Raw genomic sequence first — 17,779 nt, 5'->3', positions numbered from 1 at the left:
TTCTCTGTATTCTCTAGTATAGTTTAGCATAGCATTATTCAATATGAGTATCACAAAATAATGAATTAGCCTTCTGAGAACACAGAGTCAGATCCATCATTCCTTCCTTTGTCGGGGCACCCCACAAACACAACAGGCTACTGAAGTGCAGTGAGCTGTGGCCAAAGGGGCTGAGGAGGGAGGGCAGGGCTGTACCTGTTGGAGGCCAGGTCACTGGCAGCCCAGAGGACGTGGCAGGCAGCAGGGAGGCCGTCACGCCCGGCCCTGCCCATCTCCTGGTAGTAGGACTCCATCTCCTTGGGGGCGCCGTAGTGGATCACCAGCCGGATGTCGGCCTTGTTGATGCCCATCCCAAAGGCCACCGTGGCCACAACGCACTGCAAAACGGCAGCCACGTGCCAAAAACAAGCCTGGCTTACGTCACACACGCTTGGGAATCTTCACAAAATCCAGCCTGAACTACACCAGCTTCATGCCCACACCCTCTGGCCAGGGCACAGCCATAGGATTGTAAGTGTGAGAGGGATGATGTCCTTTGGCAAATGCAGGAGTGTTTTCAAGAAGCTGTTCTCAACAGGCACAAAACAGGTCATGAAAAGGAACACAAGGAGTCCCGGGATATCTCTGCTGCCCAGGAAAAAAGCAGCCCATAGAAGCTGTGCTCTTGTTCCAGCTATCACCATTTTCCCTCCATACCACATTATCTTTGAGGGAATTACTACAGAAATTCAAAAGATAAGCCTGGAATCTTGTTCCTGACAGCACAGACCAGCAATTTCTTCACCCAGAAGAATGCAGAGAGAGGACATGGCTAACAGGTTGATATTCCAAAACTTTCTCCCACCAAAAACTCTGCAGTTCTAAACAGGACTCAAGAGACTCATTTCCTCCATACCTGAATTTCATCCCTCATGAACTGGTGGTGAGTGTCTCTCCTCTGCTTGTTCCCCATCCCAGCATGGTAGGTACCACAGGTCACATTGAGTTTTTTCAGTGCACACACCACCTGCTCAGTGGCTTTTCTTGTAGGGCAGTAGATGATAGTGGGGCCTTCAAACTCATACACAGAACTGCTGAAAGTATCAACAACAACATCATGTAAAGACACAGAACAAAAAGTGCCACCTGCCTGTAAAAAAAAAACCATACCTGAGGGATCAAAACCAGGCTTAAATCCTTACCTTCCTTTCCTAGTCAGGAACTGCTTCAAATCCCTACAGATATCTCCACTTTGCTGTCCAACCTCCAGGTACAGGTTAGGTCTGTCAAAGCTGGTGCAGGTGACCTGGGGATTCCTCAGGTCCAGGCATTTCACTATGTCCTGTCTGATCGAGGGACTCGCAGTTGCAGTCAATGCAATAATGGGGATCTGCAAAGAGATGTACAATAACATTCATGACCTCTCACTGAGCATTTTTTACAACAAAAACCTCAAGAGTCTACTAATTCAGAACCTAAACACGCACTTTAATGTGCTTATCATTGGATAAATTCAGTCATTTGAAAAAAATATAGTTAATACTGAGCTTCTTGAACATTTTAGACTGAAGCTTTTGAGAGAGCAGACAGGAACACAACACTTGAAATGCAAAGCTTTATTCTAAATCTATCTTCCACAAGACCACAGTATTTCACTGCTGTGATTAGCTAAATTTAGGGAATATAGGATGACACTGACAATAAAAGCATGTTAAGTTCAGGTCTAAATTTCTGAGCTTATGCAGTAAGTGCTTGAGGAGTGTCCAGAAATCAGTAGCATGCTCCTACCAGGCACTTGATCAGGTAAAATAAAATCCTCCAATATGAAACCAGGGGCTTAGGGACATCATCTTCCTCAGCACAGGAATTCAAAGCAATTTAAATTTCTTAAGTTTTGGTAGTCCAAGTCTAGAACACCCTTTGCTTAAACACTGGGAAAACCTACAAAGCCCAATCACTGAAAGGGATGCTCCAATTCCCAACCAGCATGGTCAGTACACCCAGAGCACAACATGAAAAGGCTGGGATTTTCAAACTACTACCCAAAACCCTCTTCTCGCATCAGAAACCCAACTCAGCCAACCCTCACCCAGGGCAGAGTCTTCTTTAACAAGCCCAAACTTCTGAAGGAGCTCCTGAAGTCGTGGCCCCACTCGGAGATGCAGTGAGCTTCATCCACAGCTATGAGGGTGATACCTGCAGGACACAAAACCACAGCAAGCTCCAGCTTTCCTGAGAAACCACCAGCAGGGCCTGGGTTTTATTCCTGGAATGCTTCCTGCTGCACAACCTTTAGGGTCTCTCTCATAAAAAAGGCCCAGGAGCTTTTACAGTCTCACCCCCCCCCCACAATCTAAGCTCCATTCATCCAACAGCCCTCATATGGCTCAAAATGTTAAGTTAGCTCTAATAGGAGCTTTTCACACTCACTGCTTCTCAGTGAGTCACAAGTAAGAATTCCAGGTGTCATTTGTTGTATTTCCTGGATTGTAACAGCCTGATGGTCTCAGACAAACTCATATGATATTTTTTTTTCATCTTGTGAGATGAATGGGAATGAATGGTGTCACTACTCTCACCAAGAAATGGGTGAAAAGTCTCCAATTACCAAAAAGGCTTAAACATAATGATCAATTTAAGCTGCCTGGCAACTCACCCACAATCTTACCTTCAACTTACCAACAGTTCGGTCAAGGTCCTGAAGTAACTCTAAGTTCCCTGAGCAAAACTCTGGAGTCATGTATATGACTCTGTACTGACCCCTGAAAGATCAGAAAAAATACACTGACACAGAAGAATCCAGACAATTCAATAAAATCATGATGGCACTGAAAAAATGAGAACAACAGATTGCTGATGGCAAACAAGAGGAATTGAGTGAAGTCCAGAGAAAACATTCCAGAACCACAGGACAGCAAGGCATTGCAGGAAAAGTAAAACCAGATTTGCCAGCCATTGGAATAAGAAGGGACTGTTGTGGTGGTGACAGATACAGGCCTAAAGCCTGACTACAATCAGGTATAAATCAGAATACAGCAGAGTCACTAAATTCCATTTCCCCAGCCAAAAGGCACTGGAGGGTGGCTGTAGCCTCCCACACTCTCAGCCTGGGTGAATGCAAACAATATCCTGAGTGCCAGGTCCCAGGGCTGGGCCAGAACCAGGAGTTTCAGTGGTGATGGAGCAGGGAGACATCCCACCCCCCCTCAGCAGCCCTTTGTCACAGCCCAGAGTACCAGAAAGCTTGGCTCAAACTCACCCTCTGATGGAATCCTTGACCTGTTTTGACTGAGCTGAACCAAGGAAACAAGCTGGAATCCCTGTCATTCTGCAGAAATAAAAAAGCACAGTCATGAACAGACTCCCTCTTCAAGCTTTAGCTTCCAGCCTGTGCCAGCATTTCTAAAGGAAGTTCAAGCTGTGAGGTCAGACACTGCTTTCTTCAAGGATCTTTGTGTGAAACACCTTTTGAAAAAGCAGGAGTGGTGCATGGCTCTTCCTGCCACCCAAATGCTCTTGCACTTCCCCTCCACAAGACACACACTGGATTAATAGGAATCAGAGAAAGGAAAGCCATTTTCCTTGCACAAGTTCACAATTAAAACATGCAAAAGAATATGCTAAATCTATTTTCTTCAACTCTTCACTGCAGCAGCTCATCACATTTGGATATAAGCCTAGCTAGCCCACAGTTTTTTACCGTGTTCCATCTTTTGTGAGCTACTGATGCTGCATCTGCTTGTTTTAAATCAGGTGGCTGTTTTTTAATGACATAATAAATACTAGCCCAACTGATTGATATTTCACCTCTTAGCTTGGTGATTTGCTGCACTGTCTCACAGCCCTTGGTTTCCACAGCTGCTCAGTCCAAACTGCAGCCAGACTGACAAACTGCTGCAGTTTGTACAAATTCAGTCTCCTCAGCCTTCAAAATGAATTAAGGCAGTGAATAAACCCCTTCCACAGAGGAAAACAGTGGAAAAGTCAGAGACACCCTGCTGAGCAATAGTCAAAGAGCTTAGGCTGTCCAGCCATTCATCTGCACACAGCCACAACATGCAGCAGAAAATGCCACATGTCACTGGTGTTCTTCACTTCAAAGCACCTTCATATCCCCTCTAACACAAAAAACTCCTTTTCCCAAGGTGGAAAAAGCAGGAATGAACCACACAACTCAGCATGAGTCCCACAGCTCAGTGCAAAACTGTCAGAAGTGTATGGCTCTTACAATAGGAAGTGAATACATGTGGAGAAAGCATTATCAGGTATTAAAAATCAAAGAGATTTATCTTGACAACACACCTAGAACCACTCATGTCAGAGTGATTTGGTGTCACCCACAAGTTCCCCCCTCAGATCTCTGAAGAAGTGAAGAGGTCAGGTGTTGGGAGACCTACTGCACTGTCCCTCTTGAAAGCCTGTGCTGCAGCTGTGATCTGGAGTGCCAACAGCTCCCAGCTATACTGGGTTCAGATGTCACCGCTCTGACCCAAAGCAAACCCTGACACAAGTCCGACAGCCTCAAACAGCTCCCCCACCACTCTGGTCTGGACATAAAAAGCCTGTGAATCCAGAAATAAGTGCCTTCAGAAACCTCTCAGCAGCATCCATCCTTTGCAAGCTCAGCCTCTGGTTCACCCACGTGGCAAACCCAGGGATGTGAGACTGCTGACAGTCACACAAGGGCTGTGTGTGCTCCCTGAGACACACAAGCCCTGCAGCTGACACCCCAAGAGCCTGCTGCACATGGAAACACCCAGCAAGGGCACAGGCAGCATCCCTGTGTGCCCAGGGGGCAGCCAGCAGCAGCCTGGCCCTGCCACCATGTCACTCACGTCAGCTGCAGCACCTGGTCCTCCATCAGGGAGATAAGAGGGCAGATGACAATTCCTGTTTGTCCAGTGTAAACAGGAGGAAACTGGAAGCACAAGCTTTTTCCATAGCCTGAGAGGGGTAAAAAAAAAGGAGCAGAAGTGAGACACCATGCTTTCTATGCACCTACAACAGACAATTCTGACACTCCAAAAAACCCAGCCATGTTTGTTGTGCTGCTGTCCCCCAAAAAGGGAATGACTTTGTATTGTTTCTTAGGATGCAGTGGTAACTCACCAGTTGCCATGACAACAAGATTATCTCTTCTGTCTTCCAAAAGAGAATTGATCACTTTCCACTGGACCCTTGAAATAAAGCAAAGGGGAATACTTGATTTTGGCCACCACAGATAACAAGTGAATTCTATGGAACTGCGTATTTTGCTGGACTGTGGGTTAAAGGGACCCTTGGGGCTGCCTTCAGAGTGGTGTCCTTGCACGCTGCAGCCACTCAGACACCCCAAGTACTGCAGGCAGGGCCCAAGTGGGGATCTCTAACAGGACTCAGGCAGGCAGCACTTGAAGTAGGAGATCACTGATCTCAAAGAACACCTGCAGTTTTCACAGCATTTGTGGATCACTTATCTCCAATTCAAGAGAGTGTGAAAAAGACCTGGATTTGTTTGTTGCCATTTTTTTCAAGTGAATGGTAATAAAAACATCATCCAGGTTGGAGGAAGGGCAGGAACACCTACCCCAGTGTGTCCATTTCAACAGAAAACACTCACGGTTTAAAAGAAGAATGCCCAAAATAAGTCTTGAGACACATGATGTGCCTTTCTGCAGGCTCTGGCAGCAGTGGATCTTTAGTGGGAGAGAGAAGAAAAGACTGTTTTGGGATTGAATTTTAAAAAGATAAAGCACTGTCCCCACAAGCAACAGTCTGCTCATGCTTTGTCATGCCCAGGGGTTAGAATCTGGGCAATTCCAGTGAAAAGAGAGATCTCAAACTCCAGATATTTTCAGGCTGGAATGAAGGATTAAAAAAAGCAAGGAGGCTCCTCAGAGACCCTGCATGAGGAGAACATATGGCTTGATTAATGAGATAAAGCAATAGGACTGCAATGCATAACTGCATCATCTGGAACAGGATCACCCTTACAACTCAGCTCCTGCTCACATTTCAGCTGCTTTTTCCCATTTCATTTGTCTCCACAGGGACAACCCCAAAGCAAGTCAAAATCACCCCCAAGGCAGAATTTCTTCACAATTGTCATTCAGCAGCAACAGAAGAGCACAGGCAGATGGGAGGTGTCACCTCCCCCGTGCTGTTTCTGAGCAGGTCCCCCACACCCCCAGGTCAGTTTTACTCCAATGAAGCAGACATCAGCCGACCAAGACAGAACTTCACTCTCTCCTGCCAAGCACACCTTTGTATTTCAATCTTCATACAGTCCAAGCTCCCCTTAGAAATCCAGGCAAGCTTGACCTTCCCACTTTGAGAAACCCATCCCTAAAAGTCACTGTGCTTTCAAGGCTGCTTCTACAGACAGTGGTTTTTAAAAACTTATTTCACCATGCACTAAGACTTTTAAAAAACCATACCCAAATATTCCTCCTCCTCTTCCTCAACACCTTCATCTTCATCACTGTCTGGTGCTACATCCACTTCAGGAGTTTTCCTGGCTTTACTGGACTCTCCTTCAGGTAGAACTCCTTCACAATCATCTACATCTTTTAGAGACTGCACATTTAAGAAGAAAAGTTATATTGGAGCAGGGAAGGGTAGATAAAACACCTCTCTCAAGTAAAATGATATGGGAACCAATTTTTAATCCAGTTATAACAACTTTAATCTAGCAGGCAGATCAAGTCCAAGCTGGTGGAGTAAGGATGACACAGGAGGCCAATGGTACTCCAGTCTAACTGCAGCAAATTGAATTCTTTAGGTATTCCTGTGTTTATTCTGTCCCTCTTCTGCAAAGCACCTTTCTGCTTCATATTCCCTCCCATTACCTGCACTCCCAGAGCAGCATAATTATAAACAAAATTTTAAAATAAACCCTCTGGCACTCACTTTGAGCATCTCCATTTCCAGCTCTTCATCACTCTCAATGACACAGGACACATTTTGTTCATTGTCTGCGCAACACGCCTCCTACAGAATCAACACAATTCTCTTAGGAGCAAAGTAATTTCTGAAAATTCAAGATAATTAAGCTCAACATTCAGCTCTGAGGCCTGTCCATCAAAAACAAAACATCTGATAGAAATATTTGGAGTTCAGGAGTGTTCATTACCTCGGGTGCAGCTTCACTTCCCAATTCCTTGGCAGCCTGACATTCCAAGACCTGCAGCTCTTGCTCCGTAATGTCCAGGGACATGAAGTCATCCTTGTCCTCTCTGTCTGTGACCCTGGCTGCTGGAGCCCCACTTTCCAGAGCAGTGTTACCTCTCTGTGCCTCCTCCCCACTCATTTCTTCCTCCCAGAGGACAGCCAGGGTAGCATCAGAGCAGAAGTTGAGGTCACCTTCAGGCTGCTCAGCACATTCTGCTTTCTGTGCTTTGACACTTGCTGACTTGGCTTCCCAATGCGTTCTGTTTGCACCACAGCTCCTCTCCAGCCCACAAGGGGAACCTGAGCAAAGCAGGGTGGCTTTCAAGGCACTGATGTTCCCTGATATCTCTGCTAGTATTTCTGTAGCCCTAGGAGGCAAAATCAAAGAAAGTAAAGCAAAATTACACCAGCAGTTATTACACTTCAGAACAAAATTCAGCAAGTTCAGGGTCAAATCCCTTACAGTCAGCCAGTGAAAACACATATTCCTACATATAAAAAAACCTGCATTTTCCTGGAAAACAACAAACAGGTAACAGATGCCTGTTCAAAGACATGTAACTTTGTTGTATGGGACCTGGGGGATCAAAAACAAAACACTGACTGTGAAGGCAGAGACAAGTCAGCACAAAACTGACCTCTGCAAGTTCTTCAGTTGTCCAGAAGAGTCAGGGATGTGAGAAGCCAGGTCTGTTATCTCTGCAGCCAGGGAAGCCAAGTGCTTCTTCACACCCTCAGATGTGGCATCTGTAACAAGTGCAACAACTGGTTATTTTGTAACAATTAATTTGTAATAATAACATCCCTATGTCAAGAACGCCAGCGACTGCATTCCTACAGCATTTACAGCTGGTAAAACAGCATTTCCCCGGGCTTAAAAAAATCAAGCACAGAGAATTAGGCCAAGCCACTAAGTATTCCAGCACTGCATCTCTTCCATCACACAAGCTCAGGGAAAACAGGTACACAACAGGAACAAAGCAATCCCTCCAGCTCCTGGAAAAGAGCTGCTAACACAGACATAAAACAAGGCCAAATCCTGCACCTCAGATCAAGGGGACAGCACTGCCACTGCTCCTTTTGGCAAGAAATTAAAACTGAGCCAAAACAAAAAGGAAACTATCCCCTCACCACCTCTTTTTCAGCCTTAAGCTAACTGTAATTTTTTATGAAACACAGAACTGAACAAAACACTAAGATTTTAAAATTGTCTCTGGCCAAGTAAATAATGTTAAACTGCTCTGAAACATTTAAGTCCTATTGATGTGCCTCAATAAAAACATTACTTCCCAACATGGTTTGTTTTGTGGCCCTATTTCATGTTAAATTAGGTATTTGTCCCTGCATCAGCAGCACTGAAATTAACTCACTCAAGTGTTTCCATAAACAAACTGGAATGACAGTGGGAATTCTTCCCATCCCTGTGTACAGCAGAAACAAACACAAACACCCCGAGAGCACCTTCCCACATCCTATGGCAAACAGGCACAGAGTATGGGTACCCTGGGCATCCAAGGCCTCTTGCTCCCTCTGCAAGTCATGTGGAATCACCAAGAGGCCAAACAAACCTGGCACTATTTTAATATATATATTGATTTCCCTGCTGGGAAAAGGAACATGCAATTGTACATGGGATAAATTCCTTATGCCTGGATGGACAACTTACCTTTGTTCATACTACACAATTTCAGGTCACTCTTATTCATATTTTTCAGTTTTTCATAAACAATGTAGCCAGCCTAGGACGGAAAAGAAACTATTGGTAGTCTGTACTTGAGAGAAAAAATAATAAAAAACAATTCATCAGGAGTTAATCAGGCAAATCATGGCAGCAATGCAGTGTGACCAGCAGAAATCCAAACTGGAATATGGCTCCCATCATACTAATTACCACCCTGACTCCACTGTCCATCAGGACCAGGTTACATGCTACAGAATGCTGCACTAAGGGCCAAGTGCTGACTTGGGGCTCCCTCTGAAATGGATCCTCTTACACAGATCCCACAGTGGGTCATCTCAGCTGCTGGCTGCACACAGAAAGCTCCCAGTGCTCAGCTCCCAGGGCCACCATCTGCTCACCTCATTCAGATTTCATGCCCTGCTCCAGGAGAAGAGCTACAAACACACCAAGATGGATTCAGTGTGTTTAGTATTTCCCTAGTTATGAATAATGGGTTCTAACAGAAAAACACAGCCTAAAGCCAGCAATGTGCTAATTAGGCTACATGTGTTGAAAAAGAAACAAGTTACTCCCTAATGTTTTCCTGGGAGGCTCCAAAAGGCAGGCCAGGTGAAGAGAGCAAAGTGGGAAAGATGCACTGCCTGGGAAAAAATGGCTACAAAGGATGAACCAGGCACAAAAAAATCTGAAATTTTTCCAGACTGTTAAGGATCTTGACAGAGGCTAAACCCCACATGGCAGACCTTTTAACTGAACTAGAAATCAGAAAAGAAACCACTGTCCCACTTCCCTTCCTCCAAGCCCAGAAATATGAGACTAAAAGGATTTTTTCCCTTGATTTTCTCCCAGGAAGCAGGTGGCACCTAGTAGCATATTGGCAAAACCCTTCACAGAACTGCAGATAAACCAAAATTCATCCAAATGACTGAAAAAACTGGGACTTCTGGAGAAGCACAAAACTCATATGCAACTTAACTCTCCTTGACAATCCATATTGTGGTTCTCCTGTATTACCCACCAGTGAAGGCTGTGTTTCTTGCAAGTTTTGAATTTCACCTCCCATACTGTATTCAACAAGGTTTGGGTTAATCAGCAGCTAAGAAATATGACAAAACCAGAAGGAAATGGATCCAGGAGTGGTAACAAGGGACTAAAAAATACGCAGCAGCTAGGAGCACACAGGAGAAGGAATTCAGTTCCAGAGGCTGGAATGCTGATCCCCTGTGCTACATACACAGGCATCTGTGGCTGCATAGAGCTTCTGCTCCTTGTTAGTGCAAACTTCTCCCAGTTGCTGCAACTCTCCCTGACAATCCATACTGTGGTTCCCCTGTATTAGCCACCAGTGAAGGCTGTGTTTCTTGCAAATTCTGAATTTCACCTCCCAAACTGTATTTAACAAGGTTTGGGTTAAGTAGCAGCTAACAAAGACAACAAAACCAGAAGGAAACACATCCAAAAGTGCTAACAAGGGACTAAAGAAATAGCCAGCAGCTAGGAGCACAGTGGAGAAGGGATTCACTCCCTTCTGAGGAGGCTGGAATGCTGTGGTACATACATAGGCATCTGTGGCTGCATAGAGCTTCTGCTCCTCCTTGAGTGGAAACTGCTCCCAGTTGCTGCAGCGGACGGACGGATCCTTCAGCAGCTGCCTGCCAAAGAGGTGCTTCACCAGGCCATTCAGGCTCCACGTCTCCTTACACTTCAGCTGGGGAAAAGAACCCAAACAAAACACCAAAAGCAGAGGATATGTTTATAAAGGAAAGCACCTGCACCTCCCCCAGAAGAGCAAAGCATACTCAATCCCTTGCTAGCAGCAAAAAGCTCTGGGTTAGTCAAAGCATACTTAGTTTTTCAAAGCAGTGCTGTCACAACAAAAATATGAGCATCTGCACAAAACAACCTCTGGGTTGATAAAATAAAAGCCCTGGACTTAAACAGCACCCCCTCTCTCCTCCAGGATTTTCCTGCTATTTGCCTTTCTAATTAGAAAAACCCAGCATCCAGCAACAGGGATTTACCTAATAAAAGCACAGGAATATTAAAGCCTGCCTGTGTGTGATGGACATCTTCTGTCAGGCTGAAGCCAAGCACAAAGCAGAAAAGCACAGCTCTAGCCCAGGACTCCCAGGCCTCCAAAAGCCATCCCAGCACATGCTGCCTCCAATTGCCTTTGCAATCCCTTGTCAGCAACAGTGGCTGCACCCTGCTGTCCCCAGAGCCAGCCTGGGAAATTCTGTTGGGGTGCCCAAGGATCCAGGCCTCATGGGCAGTCTGCTGCTACTCCAGCCTGGAAAATGTGCCCAGCTGTGGAGCTGAACAGCAGCAGTGCAGCATTAGCAGCTCACTGCCTTGAGTCTGGTATTAAAAACCCCTCCTAATTGTTCTTTTTAGGCTCCCCCACCCCTTCCCCTCCCATTGTGCCATTATATATAACCCCGTTCTCCTGTTCTCTTTCAAGTTTATTTTTGGTTTGTTTTCTCTTCAGCAGAAGCTGCTATCAGAGATCACACTGATTATCTTCATAACAAATTATCCTGAGCCAAAAGACAGAATTAAAAAAAACCAAAAACAAACCGGCTGACTGAGGAAACTCCCAAGTTGGAGAAGTAACAGCTCCTCTTGTTACTTGAGCAAAACAGTTAATTTGTATCATTTTCAATCCCAACTCCACAGGGGCTCCTAGGGAAAGCACTGAGCTGCACCATAGAAGGGATGAGAAATTTGTGGAGAGACCAAGCACAGGTAAGGTGCACACAGCAAGAAAAGCTTTAAGGGATGTGCTAGAAATCAGAAAGATTTGGAAAGCAATGAACCTTGGTTTCCTTAAATAACAGCACAGGTGGCCCTGCATCAAACCATCTCTGACACAGAACTGAAATTCAGGGCATGCCAGAGGCAGCACAACTTGTAAACAGCAGCTCAGCAGGTGCTGCAAGCAACACCCACACCAGAGCAGAGGGGACACCAGCCTGAGAATCACAGGAATGCAGATATTCCTACAGAAAATCCTTTTCCAGACTGTGTTGCAGAAACACCTCTGCAGGGAGGGTTTCAAGGAAGACCTTGAGCCTCCCTCCAAGAAGCAGGGCTGCCTCCTTGTAGCCTGTTGATGAGGCTCAGCCACTGCTGGGACAATGCCACCACTGCCAGCAGGACAAGCTGGCCATTTCCATCACCAAAAATTAAAGGAAAAGCACCTGCAGCTGAATTCAAAAAGTACCTCTTGTAAACACTTGAACAGACCTGAGAGGAGACAGATGTTGATTAAAAACTGGCTCACTGGAAGACAGTAGTTAGTTTTGCAAGCTTTGAGAGGTGTTTTTAAGCAGTTTCTAAATAAGTTCAAATAGATCTCTACTTTACTCCACAGAACAGGTTTGCTGTTGGAATTGAACTCCAACGAAGACAAGGAAGCCTTCCTTTGCACAGCAGCACCATAACAAGATTCCCTCCCACAACAAAAAGGTTTTAGAGTTTTACTTTGTCATTAGCAATGTCAGCCAGCTCCACAAAGCTCTTCAGTTTGATCTCAAAGTCACTCATCAGCTTCCATTGATCTCCCTCAATTCCTACGCCAACCTTTTTAATTGTTTCATCTTCGAGCAGCCTTTTGAGTCCCTTGGGAAAACCTAAAATAGATTAAGCCCAAACATGAGAAACTAAATACTGGAAGATGCCAGAAAGTCTAATGGAAATTACAAAATCCAAGCAAAAACACCATCTGCAAAACCCTGGGCTTCTAAAGGAAAAGCCACCAAAGTTCCTCTCTTTATTTGATTTCTCCCTGGAATGACTTGAAAACTTCAGCTGGTTGTGATGGGTCATCTGCAGACAAGCAAGAAGGAAATACCTGAAATACACAAATCATCCTGCACCTATCTGGAAACAAACCAAGTAAAAAATCCCAAAACATAATTGGTCCTTCTGATTGTTAAATCACGCAACAAAAACCAACCCCACACTGGAAGTTTTAACTCTCAAAACTCAGTGTTCATTACATAAAATCAAACACTATTTTACTATTTTCCCCATGATGTCCTCACAGTTTTTGCTATTTCACATTTCTGGGCAAGAGTTGAAACTGTAAGCATGGGAAATCCCCAGCAGCACAGATTCTCTGGAGACAAACTCAGCTAAGGCTGGGCTGCTCCAACAACAGCATTTGGAAAACAGAACCCACCAACCAGCTGCTGTGCCAAGCCCAAACATGCCAGTCCTGTCAGCAAGCAAAAGCCCACAGTGTTCAAAGATGCACACAGATACTCAGTTTTATATTTTGATTTCTCCCCAAACTGATGGCACAGCAAACCTGGATCAAAGGGTATTTTCAAGCTTACAGAGCTGAATTAAAGCAGGCAGCTTTCTCGTCTCTTTCTGCAGGAAGAACAGCCCCAGACACTTCATCCTTGAACAATAACAGCCTTTTACTCCCTTGTGTGTTTGCTCCCATTTAAAATTCAGAACATCTTATTTAAACCCATACCTTCAGGACCCCACAGCTGGATACCCTGAATTAGTCTCAAAAGTGCAAATCTAGTACCTGCAAACAGAGAGAGCTGCACAGGCACACAGTGCTCACCTGCCTTGGCTCTCATTGCAAACACCACCTTTTCCCAGCCCTGCAATATGCATTTATGTACTTCAACAAACACTTGGCACCACTGATTTTATTTGTGCACCATTGTCTCTGCCCTTTGCTGGCTGCCACTCTACATTTGCAGCCACAGCCAATTTCCTGTGCACTGGAAAATTGCAGATCCACCCCAAAGCTTTAAAAAAATAACTGGTAAAACCCCCCCAGACAGGAGCAAGCTGGTGCTGTGAGAGGCAGACCAATTACAGCATTCCCAAAGCATGTGAGCCATGGGAAAAGATGGAAAACCCTCCACAAATAAAGAGAATTCAACCAAATACAAGCCTGCATATGTAAAAGGGGTTTTCACCTAAGGGAATCATCACTACAACCTTCCAGGATGGGCACTTCCCAGTGGAGGAGTCCTGCCCCATTTCCTAGAAAAGTGACTAAATAAAAAACAAAAAAAATCTAAGTTGAAGATTGTGCAAAAGCCACAATCTGAGAAACAGGCCACAATTTGAGAAATCTGTAAGGAAATTAAAAAAAAACTAAAACACGGAAAATTATGAACAATCTTCCCAATAAATAAATAAATGTGGTTTTGCCATTTCTGCACAGTCCAATAAGGTCCAAGTCCTCCTGCAGGAGAAAGCTTTTTTGCTAGGACTGGCTGTTTTTTCTTCTGGTTTGGCCACATTTCTGCAGATCACATATATTGCCATAAAAGCAGAAATTGGCTCTGGTCCCTGCCCAAGTCACTCAGTTCAAAGTGCATCCTCCACTGGCAAGAGGAGGCACTTTGGAAAACCATCCAGAGGGAAACTTCCCCTTTTGCTGTACCACAGCAGCCGCACAAACATCTCCCCTGCCAGAAGCAGGAGCATTGCAGCTCTTTATGGCTATTGTTCCCTCAGCTTCCTCTCCTCACATCATTTTCCTTTGTGCTCTCCAGCCTCCCTGATGGAAGAGCCTCCAGCAATTAAATTTTCCACCCCATTTGCTCTAAATGACAAAGGATTGAACACCAACATTAAAATTATCACTATTATACCTCAGCACGAGTCCCCCAGGGAAATCAGAAACCTCTCCCAGGCATATTTTTAATCTAACATTTTAAACCAAAGGTTATAAAATTGCCATCTCCCTCCCTTATCCCTATTTTCCCTATTTGGAAGCTTTTATTCACATCCATAATGAATTCAGCCTCTGCTAAGCACACCCCCTTCTCTCCCCACAGCTGCATCACACCAGGTACCCAGGGCTCTTTCCCAAAGCTGATGTCACACAACACAGGAATTGGGAACAAAGAGCACAACAGCCATCCTTTTTGAGGCTCCTTGTTGAAGCCAAATAAAAAAAAAAACAAAAAAACCCAAAAATACCAAAACACAATAAAACCCACAGCCTACTCTATTTAGGTTCACTGTTTATTTTGGCACTAAACAGGAAACTCATTAAAGGAGCAGAGAATTAAGTTTTTAAAACTGGAATAAAACATTCCCATGTAGAAAAATAATCAGAACCCACATCCTGTTTTCAAGCACATCTAAGGTTGTCTTAATATACAGGCATCACTCAATGAATAAATCCCTTTATTTTAGGTGGGAAAGGGGAGGAAAAGGGTGGGGTTTTACAGTCCCATGTGGTAGGATATGTCAGCCATTGCTCAAGGCTTCAGTTCAGAGATAACAAGGAGAAGCAGAGAGCAGCTCATGGCCCAAATAAGAGAGGAAGCACAGTACCTGCCATGGAGGAGACATGGAACAAGTAGCACCTGTCCTCAGCCACACACATCTGGATTACAGCTGTTCTGGCCATCTTGCCCTTGGTGTAGGATGGGGGCCACTCGATGTCAAAGCCCACAGCAGCCCCCTCTGACAGGCTCTGCCTGGAAAGAAGCAGATATTCCCACATTTACCTGCAGATATTCCCACATTCACCTGCTGCTCCAACACCTGCCACCCCCAGCAGAGGTTGTGTGACACCCCTATGTCACACCCGCAGGGCACAGAAAGCATCCCACAGCTCTGAGCACTTGGTGCTGACCCACAGAGCCCCTGAAATGCTGCAAAACCCTGCAGGCCTGCCTGCAAACACAAATACACATTGTTAAAAACAGCTGCAGGTGGTGGGTGCAGAGAAGGACACCCAGCAATTACCAGCACATCAAAATTAAACTGATTTCCTACCTGATTTCCTTTCCTGTCAAATCAGAGAAGGGCAATGGGAAATGAAACAAGCTCAAATCACCTTTCCCACACCACTCCCTTCTTCCCTGGACTCCCAAATTTCCTACCTCTTCCCCCTCAGAACCACAATGGGGACAAAACCTTTAATCTCCACTACTACAACTTGGCCACACAGGCCTCAAGGACAGGCAGAGGAAAAAAGGAACAGTTTTTATTCCTGTAAAAGGTTCACCCTAGGATCCCTTGAAAGACAGTCCTTTATTTATCCCACAGCACTGGAAGTGTTGCACACAACTTTTTTTCCCCAGCATCATGAGCTGTGCTACACAAAAAAAAGGGGAAATAATAATGTACTTGCACCACAAATTTACTGTATTTTCTTTACACATAGACTCCCAATTAATGGATTAATTAGGAACTAACACTCATCCATGAAGCCAGTGAAGCACGTGGCATTACCCATCCTGTGAAAGGCACTCAGTCTGCACTGGAGCCCTCACAGCCTCTGCTCTGAGGAACAGAAAGGCTCAGCAATGGCATCTCCCACCAAGGCCAAATGGGAAACTATTCCCAAGAGCTGAGCCCCTTCCAAAAACACAGGAGCAGTCAAGGGAAAGATGGGAAAAACTGAGTGTGAGCTGTTACCTGATATCTTCTGAGAGGAGGGAACAGTCACTGGCTTCATAGCTATAAACAACAGAGCCAGAGAACTCCAAGAAAGGCAGCCCATCCTCCAGAACACTCCTCTGGGCACCAGGCTTCTGAGAAAGCAAATTTGGGAGACTGGTTATCTACCAGTCCCCTCCTCACCAGGGACACCCATCCCAGCCAGGCTCACACAGCCCCACCATCAAAACATTTGGGTTCCTATCCCATCTTCCCTAGTGAACAACAAGTCAAAATTACCGTTGTTTCACCTGATAACTTTTAATAAACACCTACTAATCAGCTAATCATTTACTCCCACTTGGTGGAATAAAAACTGCTGAACTGCACCTTCTGCTCTCCCCCTCCCTCATTAATGAATTAATTATCTAACTACTGATAATTAATTAATATATTAATTATCAACAGTTAGATAATTATCTAACTAAATAAGTATATTTTTACTAATATTACATATTTACTAATATAATACAAATATTATCTATTCTATTTTATATAAAATTAAATAAAATTTTATGTATTACATTTATATAATAATATAAACAAATTATATCTACTTTAAGATTTACATTATATATAAATATTATATATTTACTAACTAATTATCTAACTAAATAATTATATATTTTCTACCACTTGGCGTAATAAAAGCTGCTGACCTGCACCCTCTGCTCTCCCCCTCTCTCATGAATTAATTAATTACCTAACTGTTGAAGCTGTTTCAGGGATGGTCCCTCCTCATGGGCATTTTTACACTGAACATTCACACATTCTCCAGAGCTGGGTTGCTCTGCAGTGAGCCAGGACCCACCTTTTTGTGCCCCAAGGAAGCTTCGTCCTGGCTCTCTGTGAGCATCCACTGGGGATACTTATCCCGCAGGCCAGCAGCTACCCCATCCATTTCTGGCACATTTCTAGACTTAATAAAGAGAACAACAGGAAAACAGAACACTCAGCTACCACATCCATTTCCGGGGCTAATAAAGACAAGAAGAAAAAATTAGAACAATCAGCAGCTCATGTGGAGGTCAGCTGTCACTATCATCAGGCCTGATCAAGGTTATGAAAATATCTTCATTTTTAATTTATTTTCAAGGCTAAGCAGACTTTTCCCTTGGTGTACAGCAGCACAACCAACACCCCCCTACATTTCAACACCAAACAGGCATTTTTACACTAAAGCACGACAACAGCCACGGCTAACACGCCTGACTTGCTACACGAACACTGAACGCCCTCAGCGCTGGGCAGGCCGCCAGGGCCCCCGGGGAGCGGCTGCCCTGCTGTGCCCCAGGGCTCCCGGGCCTCCCAGTAGCGCACTCACCGCTTCAGCCGGTGTCCCCTCGCAGCCCGCGGCAGGCCGGCAGCAGCTCCGAGCGCAGCGCGGGGGCTCCGAGCCCGTTCGGCCGCCGCGGCCTCCCCGCGCTCCGGTCCCTGGGAGCGGCGCCCGCCCTTACGGAGCCCGAGCGCACATTACGCGTCATGCCGCGTCGCGCCCTAAATACGCCACTGATGGCGCCCCGCCTCAGTTCGGGT

The 17,779-nt window shown here is 45.1% G+C and overlaps 1 protein-coding gene across 8 annotated transcripts in view; it reads right to left on the bottom strand.

The window, feature by feature from the left end:
• The window catches only part of WRN (WRN RecQ like helicase), a 28,615-nt gene extending 10,871 nt beyond the window's left edge, over positions 1–17,744 (bottom strand). For 2 of the 8 annotated variants that reach the window (XM_074540391.1, XM_074540389.1), the window contains exons 1-20: positions 17,568–17,744; positions 17,055–17,157; positions 16,223–16,338; positions 15,131–15,276; positions 12,293–12,441; positions 10,368–10,517; positions 8,795–8,867; positions 7,767–7,875; positions 7,091–7,496; positions 6,868–6,948; positions 6,396–6,534; positions 5,579–5,654; positions 5,089–5,156; positions 4,815–4,923; positions 3,239–3,307; positions 2,659–2,741; positions 2,069–2,175; positions 1,182–1,369; positions 896–1,073; positions 196–377 (exon numbers count right to left, since the gene is read on the bottom strand). In XM_074540391.1, the coding sequence (XP_074396492.1) occupies positions 196–377; positions 896–1,073; positions 1,182–1,369; positions 2,069–2,175; positions 2,659–2,741; positions 3,239–3,307; positions 4,815–4,923; positions 5,089–5,156; positions 5,579–5,654; positions 6,396–6,534; positions 6,868–6,948; positions 7,091–7,496; positions 7,767–7,875; positions 8,795–8,867; positions 10,368–10,517; positions 12,293–12,441; positions 15,131–15,276; positions 16,223–16,338; positions 17,055–17,144 (2,519 nt within the window). In that variant the 5' untranslated portion in view covers positions 17,145–17,157; positions 17,568–17,744. Of the gene's footprint in view, positions 1–195; positions 378–895; positions 1,074–1,181; positions 1,370–2,068; positions 2,176–2,658; positions 2,742–3,238; positions 3,308–4,814; positions 4,924–5,088; positions 5,157–5,578; positions 5,655–6,395; positions 6,535–6,867; positions 6,949–7,090; positions 7,497–7,766; positions 7,876–8,794; positions 8,868–10,367; positions 10,518–12,292; positions 12,442–15,130; positions 15,277–16,222; positions 16,339–17,054; positions 17,163–17,567 lie in introns of those variants that run through there. The other 6 variants (XM_074540386.1, XM_074540390.1, XM_074540388.1 and 3 more) reach the window with 5 other exon arrangements.
• Positions 17,745–17,779: the final 35 nt, after the last annotated feature.

This window comes from Zonotrichia albicollis, chromosome 5 (genome assembly GCF_047830755.1).
Source record: "Zonotrichia albicollis isolate bZonAlb1 chromosome 5, bZonAlb1.hap1, whole genome shotgun sequence".
NCBI lineage: Eukaryota > Metazoa > Chordata > Aves > Passeriformes > Passerellidae > Zonotrichia > Zonotrichia albicollis.
The sequence above is the reverse complement of the archived record's forward strand: the minus strand, read 5'-3'. Positions and strand labels throughout refer to the sequence as shown.